We start from the raw sequence: 15,239 nt of genomic DNA on the forward strand, positions 1-15,239 counted from the left end.
TTGTAGTGAAGGGCCCCAATACTGAACCCTTGGCCTCACCAGTGCTGAGTCAGGAGGACAATCACTCCTCTGCTCCTGCTGGCCACATCATTGCTGATCCAGGCCAGGGCACTCTTGGCCTTCTTGGACACCTGAGCACAAGCTGGCTCGTCTTCAGATGATCCTCACTGCTCAAGTCCTATGGCAAAGGAGTGACCAGAGTGATCAATCTGGTTGGTGCTATGTTCTCACCATAACCACATGACAATATCACTGGGCATACCTCTGTTCCTCATATGTTGTCCTTCCTGTAGCTCCACCTTTCTTACTTGGTGTCCTTCTAAAATGTCCATACTGTGTTCAGACTAGCTGTTAGAACCACGGACTGGTGTCCTTCCAAACCTCCACATAATTAACCCAGCAAGCAGCAATTCAAAAGAGAAGCACATTTCCAGAAACCACCTTGTGGTGGGTTGACCCTGGCTGGCTGACAAATGCCTACCAAGCCACCCTGTCACTCCCCTCCTCAACTAGAGAGGGGACAGAAAGTACAATGAAAGGTTCATGGGTTGAGATAAGCTCAGGGAGCTCAGTCCCCATTTACTCTCATGGGCAAATCTCTCCATGTGGGAAAATGAATTTCATTTATTGCCAATCAAAGTAGGCTGAGGAGAAGCCCAAATGTTGAACCCACCTTCCTGTTTCACTCCTGCTTTCTCCACCCCTCCACCTGTGCAGCGAAGGGGGATGGGCAAGGGGGCCATGGGAAGCCCAGCACACACCAGCTCTGCCCCTCCTTCCTCCTTAGGGCCAGGTCTCCTCATGCTCTTCTCCTGCTTCAGCATGTGGTGCTCTCTCCACGAGGCCATAGGTCCTGTGAGAAGCCTGCTCCAGGGTGGGCTTTCCACGGGGTCACAACCTCCTGCAGGTGCTTCACCTGCTCCAGTGTGGGTCCTCCATGGGCTGTCCATGGATTATCTGTTCCACCATTAACCTCCACAGGCTGCAGAGGAACAACCTGCCTCACTATGGTCTCCCTCACCATGGGCTGTGGGGGAACCTCTGCTCCAGCACCTGGGGTACCTCTTTGATCCCCTTCTCCCCTGCCCTTGGTGTCTGCAGGGCTGTTGATCTCGCGTGCTCTCACTGCTCTCTCTCCTGTCTGCTCTTGTGCAGAATTTTTTACCATTTCTTAAATATGTTATCACAGAGGTGCTGCCAGCATCACCAGTGGGCTTAGCTTTGGCCAGTGGTGAGTCCATCTTTCAGCTGCCTGCAGCTGGCTCTGTTGGTTACATAGGGGAAGCTTCTGGCATCTTCTCACAGAAGCCACTCTTGCAGCTCCCTCTGCTACCAAACCCTTGCCAGTCAAACCAAATACACTGTTTTAACTCAGGTTTCTGGTGACATTTCCTACAGTTTCCTGAACTCACTTTTCTCTCAAATGACCACTGGCAGAATATCAACAGGCTGATTTAATCATCATCATGATAATAGTTTGTTGGTTTTGGCACAGAAGTCTGATATTCCACACCTAAGCTTGCAAACTGCCTAGAAAGGGCAAACTCGGAAGCTTCTGCAGTGAAAAGGTCCTTCAGAGTATTGTGTACTCTGTCATTAAACTGTGCACATCCACACCAGCAATATCAGCATAGAGCTCAGGCACCATCAGCTCAGGCACCTGCAGCACTGCGTGGTCATTGCTGGTCTTCACAGCTGTCTGTAGGGCCTGGATCAGTTCTGCTGGAGAGGGCCTCTTAGTTGCATTCCACTGCCAGCAGGACTTCATGATGCTGTACCTGCAAGATGGAGAAGCAGGGAAGCACTGGGAATGAGAAGCATCAAGCACAACTTATACCACAGTTATCTCATATTTAAAGAGATCTCTTCTTTTTCTGATTCATAAAATGTTCTTTCAATGACCCTTTGAAATCTGATACCACATCAGAACATCTGGGGACAAAGGTGTGCAGGCCCAGGATGTCAATCTGAGTATGGAAAAAGACTCTTTGGTATTCCCTTTAGGAACAGTATTACAGAAGGAAAAGGCCTCTTGGGCCACCAAGATGACCAGGGCACTGGAGCATCTCCTCTGTGAAGACAGGCTGAAAGAACTGTGGCTGTTCAGCCTGGTGAAGAGAAGGCTCCAGGAGACCTTAGAGCAGCCTGCCAGTACCTGAAGGGGGCTACAAGAAAGCTGGGGAGGGACATTTGACAAGAGCTTGGAGTGACAGGGTGAGAGATTGGAATGATCTGAAGTTTGAGTAGGGCAGAGTGAGACTGGAGGTTAGGAAAAAATTGTTTCCAGTGAGGGTGGTGAGACACTGGAACAGGTTGCCCAGGGAGGTTGTGGATGCCCCCTTCCTGGAGGTGTTCAAGGCCAGGCTGGATGAGGTCTTGATCAACCTGGGCTAGTAGAATGTGTCTCTGCAAGGTGGGGTGGAACTGGATGATCTTCAAGGTCCCTTCCAACCCAAACCATTCTATGAATCTATGAATCTGCCACATGATGCAGTTTTCATGTATCTTTTCCATTTAGCTCTGCAGAGCTCAAGTTCAACTCTCCATAATGCAAGTGACCTACATGGTGTGCTGGCAGTTTGAAGGCTGCTTCATGATGTTCTGTCTCTGCAGGTAGGACAAAATGTCAGAAGGTGGCACCTCAGGATAGGGTGGAGCACCTGGAAGAACAAAAGGAATATGAGTATTAACCTCAGCAGTGTCAGAACACCTTTCTTCCTTAGCAAAATCCATTTGCTTCCTCACACAATTCACAGTGAAGAGCCTAAAAGGAACTGTCACCACCTGGCAGGTTGTTAGAAACCGGGATGCTGATCTTACATGGCCCAACACTATCTTGAGATTTTGGGTCTTCTTAATTTGCTGCTTCCTTCTGTATTTGGTTTTTTCATTATCATGAATTCATCTTACCTAATGTAATCATTTCATACAGCAGGATTCCAAAAGACCATCTGCAAGAGAAGAAAACAAAGCGAGCTGAAGTTTCCGTTCCAGGTACCCAGCTGGCTTCAGTACATCAAACAACTCAGCTTGACTGCAGGCATGAAAAGAAAAGGGATGAGCTGTGAAAAGGAGAGATAGGCTGAGATGAGGTGTGCCTCACTGTGAACCTCAGGAGGTGACATCACTGAGTGGCAAGGGTTGGGAGGGACCTCTGGAGATCACCTAGTCCAACTGCCCTGCCAAAGCAGGGTCACCCAAAGCAAGTTGCATGGGAATGTGTCCAAGTGGGTTTGGAAAGTCTCCAGAGAAGGAGACTCCACAACTTCCCTGGGCAGCCTGCTGCAGTGCTCTGGCACCTCCACAGTAAACAAGCTCTTCCTTACATTTCAGTGAAAGCTTCTGTGTTCTGCTCTGCTCCTTGCCCTATCACTGGGCACCACTGAGCAGAGCCCATCCTCACGACCTCCACCCTTTAGATACTGATCAGCATTGAGACTATCCCCTCAGTCTGCTATTCTTCAGGCTCAAAAGACACAGGTCTCTCACCCTCTCCTTGTAAAAGAGGTGCTCCAGACCCCTCAGCATCTTTGTGGCCCTCCACTGGCCTCTCTCCCTGCCTCCCTTGAACTGGGGAGCCCAGAACCAGACACAATACTCCAGGTGTGGCCTCACCAGTAGAGGAGGAGGAGGACCTCCCTTGACCTGCTGGCCACACTCTTCTTAATGTCCCCCAGGAGACCATTTGCCTTCTTGGCCATAAGGGCATATTGCTGGCTCCTGGTGAACTTGCTGTTCACTGGCACTCCCAGGTCCTTCTCCAGAGCTGCTTTCCACCAGGGGATGAGTGAAAGAGATAGTGCCTGTCAGACAGATGAAAGTCTAGTGCAATGAAGTCATACATGTCTGCCTTGATGCTGGGGGGTTTCTTCAGGAGCTTCTCTGGTGCCTGCCACTTGACTGGCACAATCTGTGTGACTGAGTTGGCACCACACTTGTGAGTTTCATAGGCCAGACCTAAACCACAGAGCTTGGCAGTGAAGTTGTGATGAAGCAGGACATTCCTGGCAGCAATGTCACCATGGAACAACTTCTTCTCTTCAAGGTAAGCCTGGAAAGTTGTAAAAGAAAGAGACTTGGGTATTTTAAAGGGAATGTTTAAATTAGAACTGGTATGATTGAAATGTAGCTTAGTGAAATTTCCACTTGGACTCTGCCTGTCCACACTGTGGGACAGAGGTGCAGGGTCACCAGAATGACACATCCTCAGTGCCTAGGCCAAGAGGCCACCATGTAGGCTTGTGTGGTAACCTAGCAAGAAGGAAAACCAGTAGGGAATGGGAGCAGACTTACCAGAGCTGCTGCAACCTGCCTTCCAACCTCATACACTTGCCTCTCAGTGAGGTCACAGGGGATACCATCCATGGGCATCACATCCTAGAAACAAGAGAGCAGACTGCTGTGGTGAGATCCCACCTGCACACAGAAGGAGAAATCACAGAATCCTAGAATAGTTTGGGTTGGAAGGGACCTCCAAAGGTCATCCAGCCAACCCCCTGCAGGCAGGAGGGACATCCTCCACTAGATCAGCTTGCTCAGAGCCTTGTCAAGCCTGACCTTTGGTATCTCCAGGGATGGGGCCTAGGTATCCCACCCTAGGTGCAGCACTTTACACTTTGCCTTATTCAATCTCATGAGATTCTCCTCAGCCCAACTCTCCAGCCTGTCCAGGTTGCTCTGGATGGCACTCATCTTTCAATCTTGTGTAGAACTTCTTTGGGAGATGGAAATTGTTTAGACTGATAGAGAAGGGTGCATGGAGGGATGGAAAGAATCACTTTGACTTATGGATTATATGTTCAGAAGAGTTCAGAAGATACTGTATCATCACATCTCTTGACTCACCTTCCTACATGTCCATAGGAAATTCAACAGGTCACCAAGGGACACATCTTCCATGACCATATAAAGTGGGAGCTGGTCTACACAGCACCCAACCAATTCAACCAGGTTCTCATGATGGCCAAGATTTTGATGGAATTTAATCCTTCCCAGGAAATCCTTTACCTCCTGGAGACCAGCCTGGCCTGAAAGAACAGAAAATCCTAAACCAAAGCAACCCAAACAAAATCCCACAACCACCACAACAAAACCAAAATAGAGACAGCAAAGAACTGTGTCAGCAGCTTAAAAGCAACATGAATTCAGAGGAATTCTTGGCTTTAAGCCTGGTATCACTGGCAGAACCTTGGGTTCTTTGGGCATGGGTTGGTCTAAAAGACACCAGGCCTGCTAGCAACAGCTGGGCTTAACTTGTCTTAGAGAGGAAAAAGGATCCTGGGGCAAGAATTAGCAGGGCTTATAGGAAGAGCTTTAAACTAGATTGGAAGGGGAATGGGAATCTGAAGGGGGAAGAAATCAGGCTTGCCTGTGACAAGCAGAGGATTGACTCACTGGGGGCTCCTGAGGCAGTAGAAGTCAGCAAGGAAACTCCCCTGAAACACCTCAATGGAATCAAGGGGAACTCTGCTAGGATAGTGCTGCAGCCACTGCCCAGCTGGAGCCTCTACATGCAGCATGGGCAACGAAAACAGGAGGAGCTGGAAGCCACCCTGCAGCTAGAAAACTATGACCTGGTAGCCAGCACCAAGACTTGCTGATACTGAACACAGCTTGTCTTGCTCAGCAATGACTCCAAAGTCCTGCCCAGCATCCTGTCTCCACACCAAAATGGATCCTGGCCATGTGCTTACCGTGTAAGGCTTTCAGTACCACACTCTTGGTCTTGCCAGGGCTCCCAGTTTCCAGCTGTGCTCTGTAGATGCTCCCATAGTGGCCATCTTTTATTAGCTGCAGGCTGCCTGCTGACAGTTTCCCTCGTGGTATCTCCAGGTCTTTCAGAGCCCAGGATGCAGAGTTCAGCAGGGCCTCCACAGGTGCCTCACTTAGCTGAATGTAGTGGCTCTCTGTGGAGCTGGATTCTTGCTGATTCTTGGCATTCACTGACAAAAGCAAGTATCCATGAAGCCAGACAGATGAACTCTTGCAGTGGGTGGCAATACCCATCCTTCTGCCCTCTTTAAATTTTCACAGAGCCAGAGAATCCTTTCTGTTGAAACAGCCTTTTAAGATCAAGTCCAATCATTCCCTCACTCACCCAAGCCTGGGTTAAACCACATCCCTCAGCACCACATCTCTGCCTCTTTTAAACACCTCCAGGGAAATAACTGCTCCATACTGGTTTGGAAATCAGGGCAAAGTAAGGAATTCTTAATATATCTTACTCCTTCTGACCCTGGAAGAGGAGATGGAATTTATCAACCACTCTATTTCATGAAAAGGCAGAATGAGCCTGGAGATCTCCAACACATTTAACTCTGGGAACTTTCTAGGTAAGATGCATTTGTACCTGATTCATTCCCATGTCCTGAAGCAATGACCTCTCCTCTTTGTTACCAGCTACCAGTTGTTATGACAGTGCCATGCACAGGATGTTCCCACAAAGGCCTCATCTTGGTTCTCAATTATTTCCCCTAACCTAAGCTGAAGAAATGCTTACTTCTACCAAACCAAAATCAGTTCAGAACTGGACTTTCACTTCCACACAGCAATGTGTGGGGTCTGAAGAGCAGAGCTTGTGAGAAGAGGCTGAGGGAAATGGCTTTTTTTAGTCTGGAGAAGAAGAGGCTGAGGGGAGACCTCATTGCTCCCTACAACTCCCTGAAAGGAGGTAGGAGCAAAGTAGTGGTCAGTCTCTTCTCAACAAGTGACAGGACAAGAGGAAGAGGTCTCAAGTTGCACCAGAGGAGGTTTTGGTTGGATATAAGAAACTTATTCAGTGAAAGGGTTCTCAAAGCCTGGCACAGGCTGCCCAGGGAGGTGATTGAATCCCCATGCCTGGAGGTGTTTAAAAGAGGCAGAGATGTGGTGCTGGTAGAATTAGAGAATGGTTGGATTGGATGAGATTGGTCTTTTCCAACAAAAATGATTCTACAGTTCTGTCAGTCCCTGTTCTGCCTCCTGTTGTCTACACTGGGAGGGGGAAACAGCAGTTTGGAATTAAATTTCTTAAATGACAGTATAGAAAATGGATTAAGTGGGTGTGATCTGCATTAAAATGACTGCCATTCATGATCACCCCACCTTGCAGGAGCCTGTGAGGGGCTGTCACACACTTTGCAGCTCTCCAGTACCTGAAGGGAGCCTACAAGAAAGCTGAGGGGCATTTGACAAGGGCTTCTCATGACAGGAAAAGAGGCAATGGCTTTAAGCTTGAGGAGGGCAGATTGAGACTGGAGATCAGGAATAAATTCCTGACAGTGAGGGTGGTGAGACACTGGAACAGGTTGCCCAGGGAGGTTGTGGATTCCCCCTCCCTGGAGGCATTCAAGGCCAGGTTGGGTAAGGCCTTGAGCAACCTGGGCTAGTGGAAGGTGTCCCTGCCCATGGCAGGGGGTTGGAACTAGATGCTCTTCAAGGTCCTTTCCAACCTAAACCATTCTGTGACTCTAAACTCAGATGCATCAGTACCAGAGACTCTGCTCCCAGTACTGCAAGCTGGGTACCTCAGTGTGCTCAGTCTTCCTAGGGTTCACTCTCTTGCTGAGTACCACTCAGGCTCCTCAGAAATGCTCTTGCTTGGCTGTCACTGAAGCAATGGCCAAGTGGGACTAACTTCTGGTCACAGGAACCTGAAACTCTGGCTGAAAATCATTTCCTTTACCTGGGTGTCCAGGTGGTGCTGCTTGCTGCTGCTTTGCTCTCAAGCCTCGGCAGTGGAGCCAAAGGATGACAGTGAGCAGGATGACAAAAAACCCCACCAGGAGAGCTGGGACTACGATCACTTCCGTCTGGTACTCACGCACAACTGTCCACAGGAGGGGAAAAAGGGAAACCAAGGAATAAACAGCACTGCCTGCTGCACATTGGGCCTGTCTGACAAAGCAGTAACAACCCATGTCAGCAGCTTCCCACCCCAGAAGCAGCCGCACCCACCCTCTGCTCGTTGGAACAGCAGCTCAGCAGTGGCAGGGCTGTGTTTCAAAGGTGCTGGGTGTCTATGCTGCATGGAACCACTGGGGCTTCTGCTCTCAAGGTCACTTCTTTTGATGCTTTAACACAGAGGCTAGGAACTGTAGCCACGTGAAAACAGAACCAGCCCTGGCAGAGGGACAGCAGGGAGATGGGAGCTGGATGTTGCTCTGCCATCAGAAATGGCATAGCATAAGCTGGACATCAGGAGGCAGTTCTGAACAATGAGAGTGGTAAAACACTGGAGCAAGCTGCCCAGGGATGTGGTTGAGGCCCCACCCCTGGAGACATTCAAGATCAGACTTTATGTGGCCCTGGGCAGCCTGAACATGTGGGAGGTGTCCCTGCTGACTGCAAGGGGTTGGACAAGATGACATCTGAGGGTCCCTTCCAACCCAATGCAATCTGTGAAGCTGTGCAGGAACCTGTGAGTCTTACCACAGAGCTTGTCATTGCTGCTGCATTCCAGTAGCATGCGTGTGAATCGCTTCACATCCCCTCCCATGTTCAGCTACAACCAAGAGGGTCTCCAGCCTTTGTCTTCTGCACACACATGAAGAACAGTAATGACATTTATTAGAAAAGAGATCATGAATGAAACAAGAAGTAAGCTGAATATGGAGCTTTCCATCCCGTAAAGTCAGTGGTTGTGTGAAGGAGCAGGGCTGGGCATTGAAGGAGTCCAGCCCAGAGCCACAAAGATGCTGCAGGCAGTGGAACATCTCCCTGCTGAGGGAAGGCTGAGGGAGCTGGGGCTCTTGAGCTTGGAGCAGAGGAGCCTGAGGGGGGACCTCATTCATGTTTATGAAGATGTGAAGGGCAGTGTTGGGAGGACAGGGCCAGGCTCTGCTCAGGGATGTTCAATGACAGGACAAGGGGCAATGGGTGCAAGCTGGAGCAGAGGAGGTTCCTTGCAGCAGAGGTTCTCCAGCCTCCTGATCATCTTCATGGCCTCCTCCGGACCCTCTCCATCAGGTCCATGTATCTCCTGTGTTGAGTACACCAGAGCTGGACACAGCACTGCTGGGAGGTCTCCCCAGAGCAGAGCAGAGAGGCAGAATCAGCTCTCTCCATCTCTGGCCACACTGCTTTTGATGCAGCCCAGGCTGCCATTGGCCTTCTGGGCTGCAAGTGCCCATTGCTGGCTCACATCCAGCTTCTCATCTACCAGCACCCCCAAGTGCTTTTCTGCAGGGCTGCTCTCAATCTCATCATCCCCCAGCCTGGATTGACATCTAGGCTTGCCCTGCCCTAAGTCCACACAGTATCATTTAAAAAGTTTTATAGGCATGGAGTTTTTCTCTTGTAAGTTCTGCCTTCGTTTTCAGCTATGAGTTCAAGGCAATTAACCCCAAAGGCAAATGTTAATGGTAAGTGATATCATTCTGATTGATACTGATATGGCTGATGGATGAAACTTTAGACAGTGAAATTGTGCTTCATCAGCTGCACAACAGAGACATCAGAAAGAGGAAAATGGGATGTGTCTGCACTTGGAGATGTCATAAAAAGTCATAAAACAATTTCAGTTAGTCCTTTAAGATTGAGCCAAATCTTGTCTGGTGCTAAGCCATGTCCCTCAGCACCACATCTCTGCCTCTTTTAAATCCCTCCAGGCACTGGGATTCAATGACCTCCTTGGGGAGCCTGTTCCAGTCTTTGAGAACCCTTTCTTGAACTTTCAAGAAGTTTCTTCCAATATCCAACCTAAACCTCCCATGGTGCAACTTGAGGACATTGCCTCTTGTCCTGTCAGCTGTTAGTAGGGAGAAGAGACCAACACCCATCTTGCTCAGCCTCCTTTCAGGGAGCTGTAGAGAGCAATGAAGTCTCCCCTCAGCCTCCTTTTCTCAAGACTAAACAACCCCAGTTCCCTCAGCTCCTCCTCATCAGACCTGTTCTCCAAACCCTTCACTAGGTTCTTTGCCCTTTTCTGGGCCTGCTCCAGCCCTCAATGTGCTTCTTGTAGTGGTAGGCCCCAAAACTGAACCCAGTGCTCAAGCTGTGGCCTCCCCAGTGCTGAGTACAGGGGCACAGTCACTTCTCTGGGCCCTGCTGGCCACACCATTGCTGATCCAGGCCAGGATGCTTTTTTGGTCTTCCTGGCAACCTGGGCACACTCTGGCTCATCTTTAGCTGTCTGTTTGTCAACACCCCCAGGTTTTTTCTACTGGGCAGAGATGTGAAAGCTTGTGCTGGGGCCAAGGGAAGTGAACCTGACTGACTTCAGACACAGTGCCTAGAGCATGCAGTGACCAGTGCCTCATGAACAACATTCAGATACTCCTCAGTTCCAAGCAGACTGATGGCAGTCCAGCCTTTCTTTGATACCCAAATCCAAAGCCCCACATCCATGCTGAATACACAGTGAAGACCATGAGCTTTAAGAGCAGCAGAAGTGGCTGCCACGAGACAATTACAGCTAGAGGGCAAAACCTGCTCTCCTGCATTTGCAGACTGCTACTAGCAGACTAATTGGTCACCTGTCTAGCAGTTTCACAGCCTGGCAACACTGCCAGGTTAATTAGTCCCCAGATCTGCCCTGCACTGATACCTTTACTGTGCCTCTGTGGACATTTGCCAACAGGATGAACACTGGGCAATGGTGGTGTTTTAGAATCATAGAATGGTTTGGGCTGGAAGGGACCTCCAAAGGTCATCCAGTCCAACCCTCTGCAGTCAGCAGGGACATCCTCCACTAAATCAGCTTGCCCAGAGCCCTGTCCAGCCTGACCTTGAGTATCTCCAGAGATGGAGCCTCAACTCCCTCCCAGGGCAACCTGTTGCAGTGCTCCAGCACCCTCATGGTGCAGAACTTGCTCCTGATATCCAATCTAAATCTGCTCTTCTCTCATTTCAAACTGCCTCTCATCCTATCACTGCAGGCCTTTGTTTTCAGCCACATTTGTTTGCCAAGCTGTTCTGCTGCCCTGGCAGCTTAGACAGAGCACAGAGGGGAGCACAGGGGCAGGAGTAAGCAGCTAAAAGATGGCAGTTGTAAAGGCTGCTTAAAGCAGTTCAGGGAACAGCAGCACTGGATGTGAATATGGGTTTGTAAATGCAGCTGAGCTGAATGAAGTGCTCACCAATGCCAAAAGAATCCATTCTCTCTGCTCTCTTCCCACCCTTCTTTTGCTCCCACCTCTGCAAGTGATCACATGGTAAAGGGATTCAAACCCCTAAGCTGTCAGGAAAAAACCCACCACTGCTCTTGTGCCATGCTGACTTCCTGCACTTCTAGTGAGAGGCAGCATTTCACCAAGCAACGCAACAAGGGTCAACACAGGCTCAGGGAAAGTGGCAGCAGCACACAGCCAGAAGCAGGAACAGGGAAAAAGGATCTCCTGCCACCCAGGGTGATGAATGAGTAATTCACTAAAGCCTGTGTCAGCACAGACCCAAAGGTACTGTGTGCCAGCACAAACCTGACCATGAGGTCATTTCCTCTCTTCTTACTATTTGTTACTAGGGATAAGAGACCAACACCCACCTGGCTCCAACCTCCTTTCAGGGAGTTGTAGCAAATAAGGTGGTCTTCCCTCAGCCTCCTTTTCTCAAGACTAAACAACCCCAGTTCCCTCAGCTGCTCCTCACCAGCCCTGTTCTCCAGACCCTTCACCAGCTTCCTTGCCCTTTTCTGGGCCTGCTCCAGCCCCTCAATGTCCTTCTTGTAGTGGTAGGCCCCAAAACTGAACCCAGTGCTCAAGCTGTGGCCTCCCCAGTGCTGAGTACAGGAGCACAATCCCTGCCCTGCTCCTGCTGGTCACACCATTGCTGACCCAGGCCAGGATGCTTTTTTGGTCTTCTTGGCTACCTGGGCACACTCTGGCTCATCTTCAGTCAGCTGTTGGTCAACACCCAGGTCTTTCACTGCTGAGCAGTTTCCAGTCACTCTGCCCCAAAAGTCTGTAGCATTGCACAGAGTTGTGACCCAAGTGCAGGAGCCAGCTCTTGGCCTTCTTGGATCTCATACAATTGGTCTCATCCCATTGATTCAGGCTGTTCAGGTCCCTCTGCAGAGCCTTCCTACTTTGGAGCAGATCCACAGTCCCTCCCAGCTCAGTGCTGACTGAAGACTTACTGAGGGTGCCTTGATCCTCTCAAATGAATCCCCCTGTCTGACATGGTTACTAAGATCAGCTCCCACCATCAGTGCAAATGTGTACAAGCTCGAGTACTGATTAGCTATCCTGTCTAATGAGCAAGCCAATGAAATTAATTACATAGGATAAAAACAAAGGCTCAGATTCACTTTGTGTCTGTATCAGAGCATTTAAACCATGCTACAAGCTGATGGGTCATGAATGCAGTTAGTTCTCCAGACTTCCTGGTCTGCATTAGCTGCTCACCACCTTGTTATGAAGATGTTCTTCCCTGTGTTCTTCATGCACTGCTGAGGACCAGCTGTCATGTTGACTAGAGGCACATAAAGAACAGCTGAGTAATGCCTTCCTTCAGTCCAGCATTCTGCCTGACTGATAAAACCCAAAAGAGGTACTTTAAGCATGACACCTCACAAGGGCAGAACCATACTCTCAAGCTTTTCCAGCCACCTTTTCTGTAGTGCTTTTATTGTCTTCCTCCTTTGACCACGGCCACCAAGCAAGGCTTAGGCAACTGTTCTGCACAAGCACACTGCCCTGGCTGTGCAGCTGAGAGGGAGCAGAGCTTCCAGGGCATTGCAGGAGCCAGGCTGGCAGTGAAACCACACTGCAGGGGCTCAGGACAGACAAGCACTTGTGGATACTAAATGCAAGAGAAGCTGATGAAGAGCAGCATGGAAAAGCAAGGGGCAAAAGCAGTATTCCTTCCCTTGCAATGTCTGCTGTTTCACCACCAGCAGTGTCCAAAACAAACACAGAACAAGTCCCACAGGTTTTGAGCTCAGCAACTTCATGCCATAAGAACACAGGTGTCTGCAAAAAGGTAAATATTTCTTAGACTCCATATCCTGCCTCCTCTGCCTTCAGAAGCCCTCAGGACCATCTCCAAGAGCCTGCCAGACCATGACATCTTTGCAAGATTTTCCTGGCCCATCAAGTCATCTCATCTCTCATGGTACTGCACCTGGGGGGTACCAAGCAGCAACTCCAACACTGCAGATGGGGAAATTCTGACCAGACAACCAAGGTTACAACATACCAGAGCCACCTCACCTCTGTCCTGAGCAAGAGTTACTGATAATACCCTGGGCTGTGCTGTCCTGGCTGCACCAATGACTCAGCTATGACATGCTGTCTATGGTGGGGAGGTTGGAGTAGATGATCTCTGAGGTCCCTTCCAACCTGAGCCATTCTGGGATTCTATGAAACCTAGGCTAGCTGCTGCTGAAGGACACTAAAGGTGTGAAACAAAATTTAGGCTGACTGCTTCTGAAGCCAGCAAATTATGAGATCTGTGCTGCTGTGTGAGCAGGGGAATTACTTTGGGCAAACCTGAATCCCTTTCAAGGGAGCAGGAAAAAAACACAACTGGCAAAGTCAGCAGTCACTACTGTACTGAGAAATGAGTCAAGAGGACTCTGCACTGCTGCTGACAAGGTTAGTTCAACGTGGCATGGTATCAGTGGAGATATGCAAGTTCTTATGGTGCTGAGTTTTGCTTCCTCTCAGATAAAACAATTCATTTGTGCAGTGTGAGGTAGTACAGCAGACTCTGCTTCCATGAATGCACAGCCACAAGGAAAAGGAGCTGAAGATGGTGAAGGCAGTGGAACATCTCCCTGCTGAGGAAAGGCTGAGGGAGCTGGGGCTCTCTAGCTTGGAGCAGAGGAGCCTGAGGGGTGACCTCCTTCATGTTTGTAAAGATTTGAAGGGCAATGTGGGGAGGATGGAGCCAGGCTCTGCTCAGTGATGTCCAGTGATAGGAGAAGGGGCAATGGGTACAAGCTGGAGCAGAGGAGGTTCCATGGGAACAGAAGGAGAAAGTTTTTCCCTGTGAGGGTGCCAGAGCCCTGGAGCAGGCTGCCCAGAGAGATTGTGGAGTCTCCTTCTCTGGGATATTCCAAACCCACCTGGATGTGTTGCTGTGACCTGCCCTAGGTGATACTGCTGTGGCAGGGGGCTTGGACTGGATGATCTTTGGAGGTCCCTTCCAACCCCTGACATTCTGTGGTTCTGTGTGATTCTGAAGCTCTGTACACAACTTCAGAGTCATAGTTTCTAAACTTTTGGGTGTTCCTTGGTGAATTTCACACAGATTATGTTTATCATTTAACCAGGGGCTCATGTGCACACAAACACACAGAGACACACTCAAACAGATACATACAAGGCAGCTGCCCCACTTTGGTTTACAGTTAGCCTCCTTAAAATCAAGCAACAGTGGTGGAAGTCAGATGCTAATTAGTTCTGAATCCAGCCCTAGGCAGGTATTGCTCAACCACAGAGTGAAGGTATTTGCACAGACATGCACAACATCCCCCACGTTGTTTCAGGGACTAACTTAATAAGAACCTTATTCCCTTTGTTTTTTAACTCCTGTTTCAAATGTGCCTAGAAGTGATTTCATTTAAATCAATCTGCATGCAGAGAAGATCTCTTGTTTTTTTTCTCACCCCCTCCTCATCCCCTCCTCGTGATGATGGCAATGTATGGCTACCACTAACTTCAGTACAAGCAGCAAACACGTGCACAGCTGTCTCTCTGGACACACACAGGCATGCAGACTTTACAGTACAGCAGTGTCTTAGTTTGGGGCCCACTCACGTCAATAAAAGCCCTTAACAAAACAGCTCTTCACAGCTGACCTTTCAGCAGTGCTTTCCCTCACTTACCTGAGCCGCACCACTTCTCCTGCCCTGCGGTAGTCTGTTCCTGAAGCTCTCCTGCTGCCGGCTCCGAGTTTGTCTGAGGCCACTTCTGATAAGGCCTTCTGGGGCTGTAATCTTTATGGCTAAGTTCCTCCTCGCTGATTTCCCTCCCCCAGACCTGCCGGCTCACAATTCTTTGCTCCTCAAGGCCCTCTCGGCTGCCTCCCCAGGGCGATGGGTTGAGCGCCGTTCCCAGCAGGTGAGGTGACAGGTCGGCACACTTGTCGGACGGGTCTGCCTGCCCTCCACGCACCAGCTGCTCTCCTGCCGCTGACAGAGACCCGGCCAGAGCAAAGCCGCTCCTCGGGCGGGACCCGGGCTTGAATTTGAAAGGCAGGCAAACACAACTGAGAGGGATAGGCTAACGTCACCAGCAGAGATCACACACTTCAGATTACAGGCTCAGGCTCAGAAAAAAACAGGTTCTTGGCACAGAAAATCTGTATCAGACTTGCAA

At 49.7% G+C, this 15,239-nt stretch overlaps 1 protein-coding gene across 1 annotated transcript; it reads right to left on the minus strand.

Annotated features, from left to right (window-relative positions):
* Nucleotides 1-596: 596 nt before the first annotated feature.
* Nucleotides 597-14,770, minus strand: STYK1 (serine/threonine/tyrosine kinase 1). The gene is made up of 10 exons (XM_009899596.2): nucleotides 14,747-14,770; nucleotides 8,410-8,514; nucleotides 7,664-7,807; nucleotides 5,694-5,942; nucleotides 4,846-5,027; nucleotides 4,294-4,377; nucleotides 3,843-4,051; nucleotides 2,911-2,951; nucleotides 2,564-2,660; nucleotides 597-1,778 (listed from the first exon to the last, which is right to left on the minus strand). Exons 2-10 carry the CDS (start codon nucleotides 8,474-8,476, stop codon nucleotides 1,574-1,576), a joined length of 1,278 nt encoding a protein of 425 aa, XP_009897898.2. The 5' UTR covers nucleotides 8,477-8,514; nucleotides 14,747-14,770; the 3' UTR covers nucleotides 597-1,573.
* Nucleotides 14,771-15,239: the final 469 nt, after the last annotated feature.

This window comes from Dryobates pubescens, chromosome 15, assembly GCF_014839835.1.
Source record: "Dryobates pubescens isolate bDryPub1 chromosome 15, bDryPub1.pri, whole genome shotgun sequence".
In the NCBI taxonomy this organism is placed as follows: Eukaryota; Metazoa; Chordata; class Aves; order Piciformes; family Picidae; genus Dryobates; species Dryobates pubescens.

Coding starts and splice junctions, on each gene's coding strand:
- STYK1 (XM_009899596.2), bottom strand. CDS start 8,476: ATGGGAGGGGATGTGAAGCGATTCACACGCATGCTACTGGAATGCAGC. Junction 5,028..5,693: donor GGTACTGAAAGCCTTACACG/GTAAGCACATGG, acceptor CTGTTCTTTCAG/GCCAGGCTGGTCTCCAGGAG. Junction 1,779..2,563: donor TCAAACTGCCAGCACACCAT/GTAGGTCACTTG, acceptor TCCATCTTGCAG/GTACAGCATCATGAAGTCCT.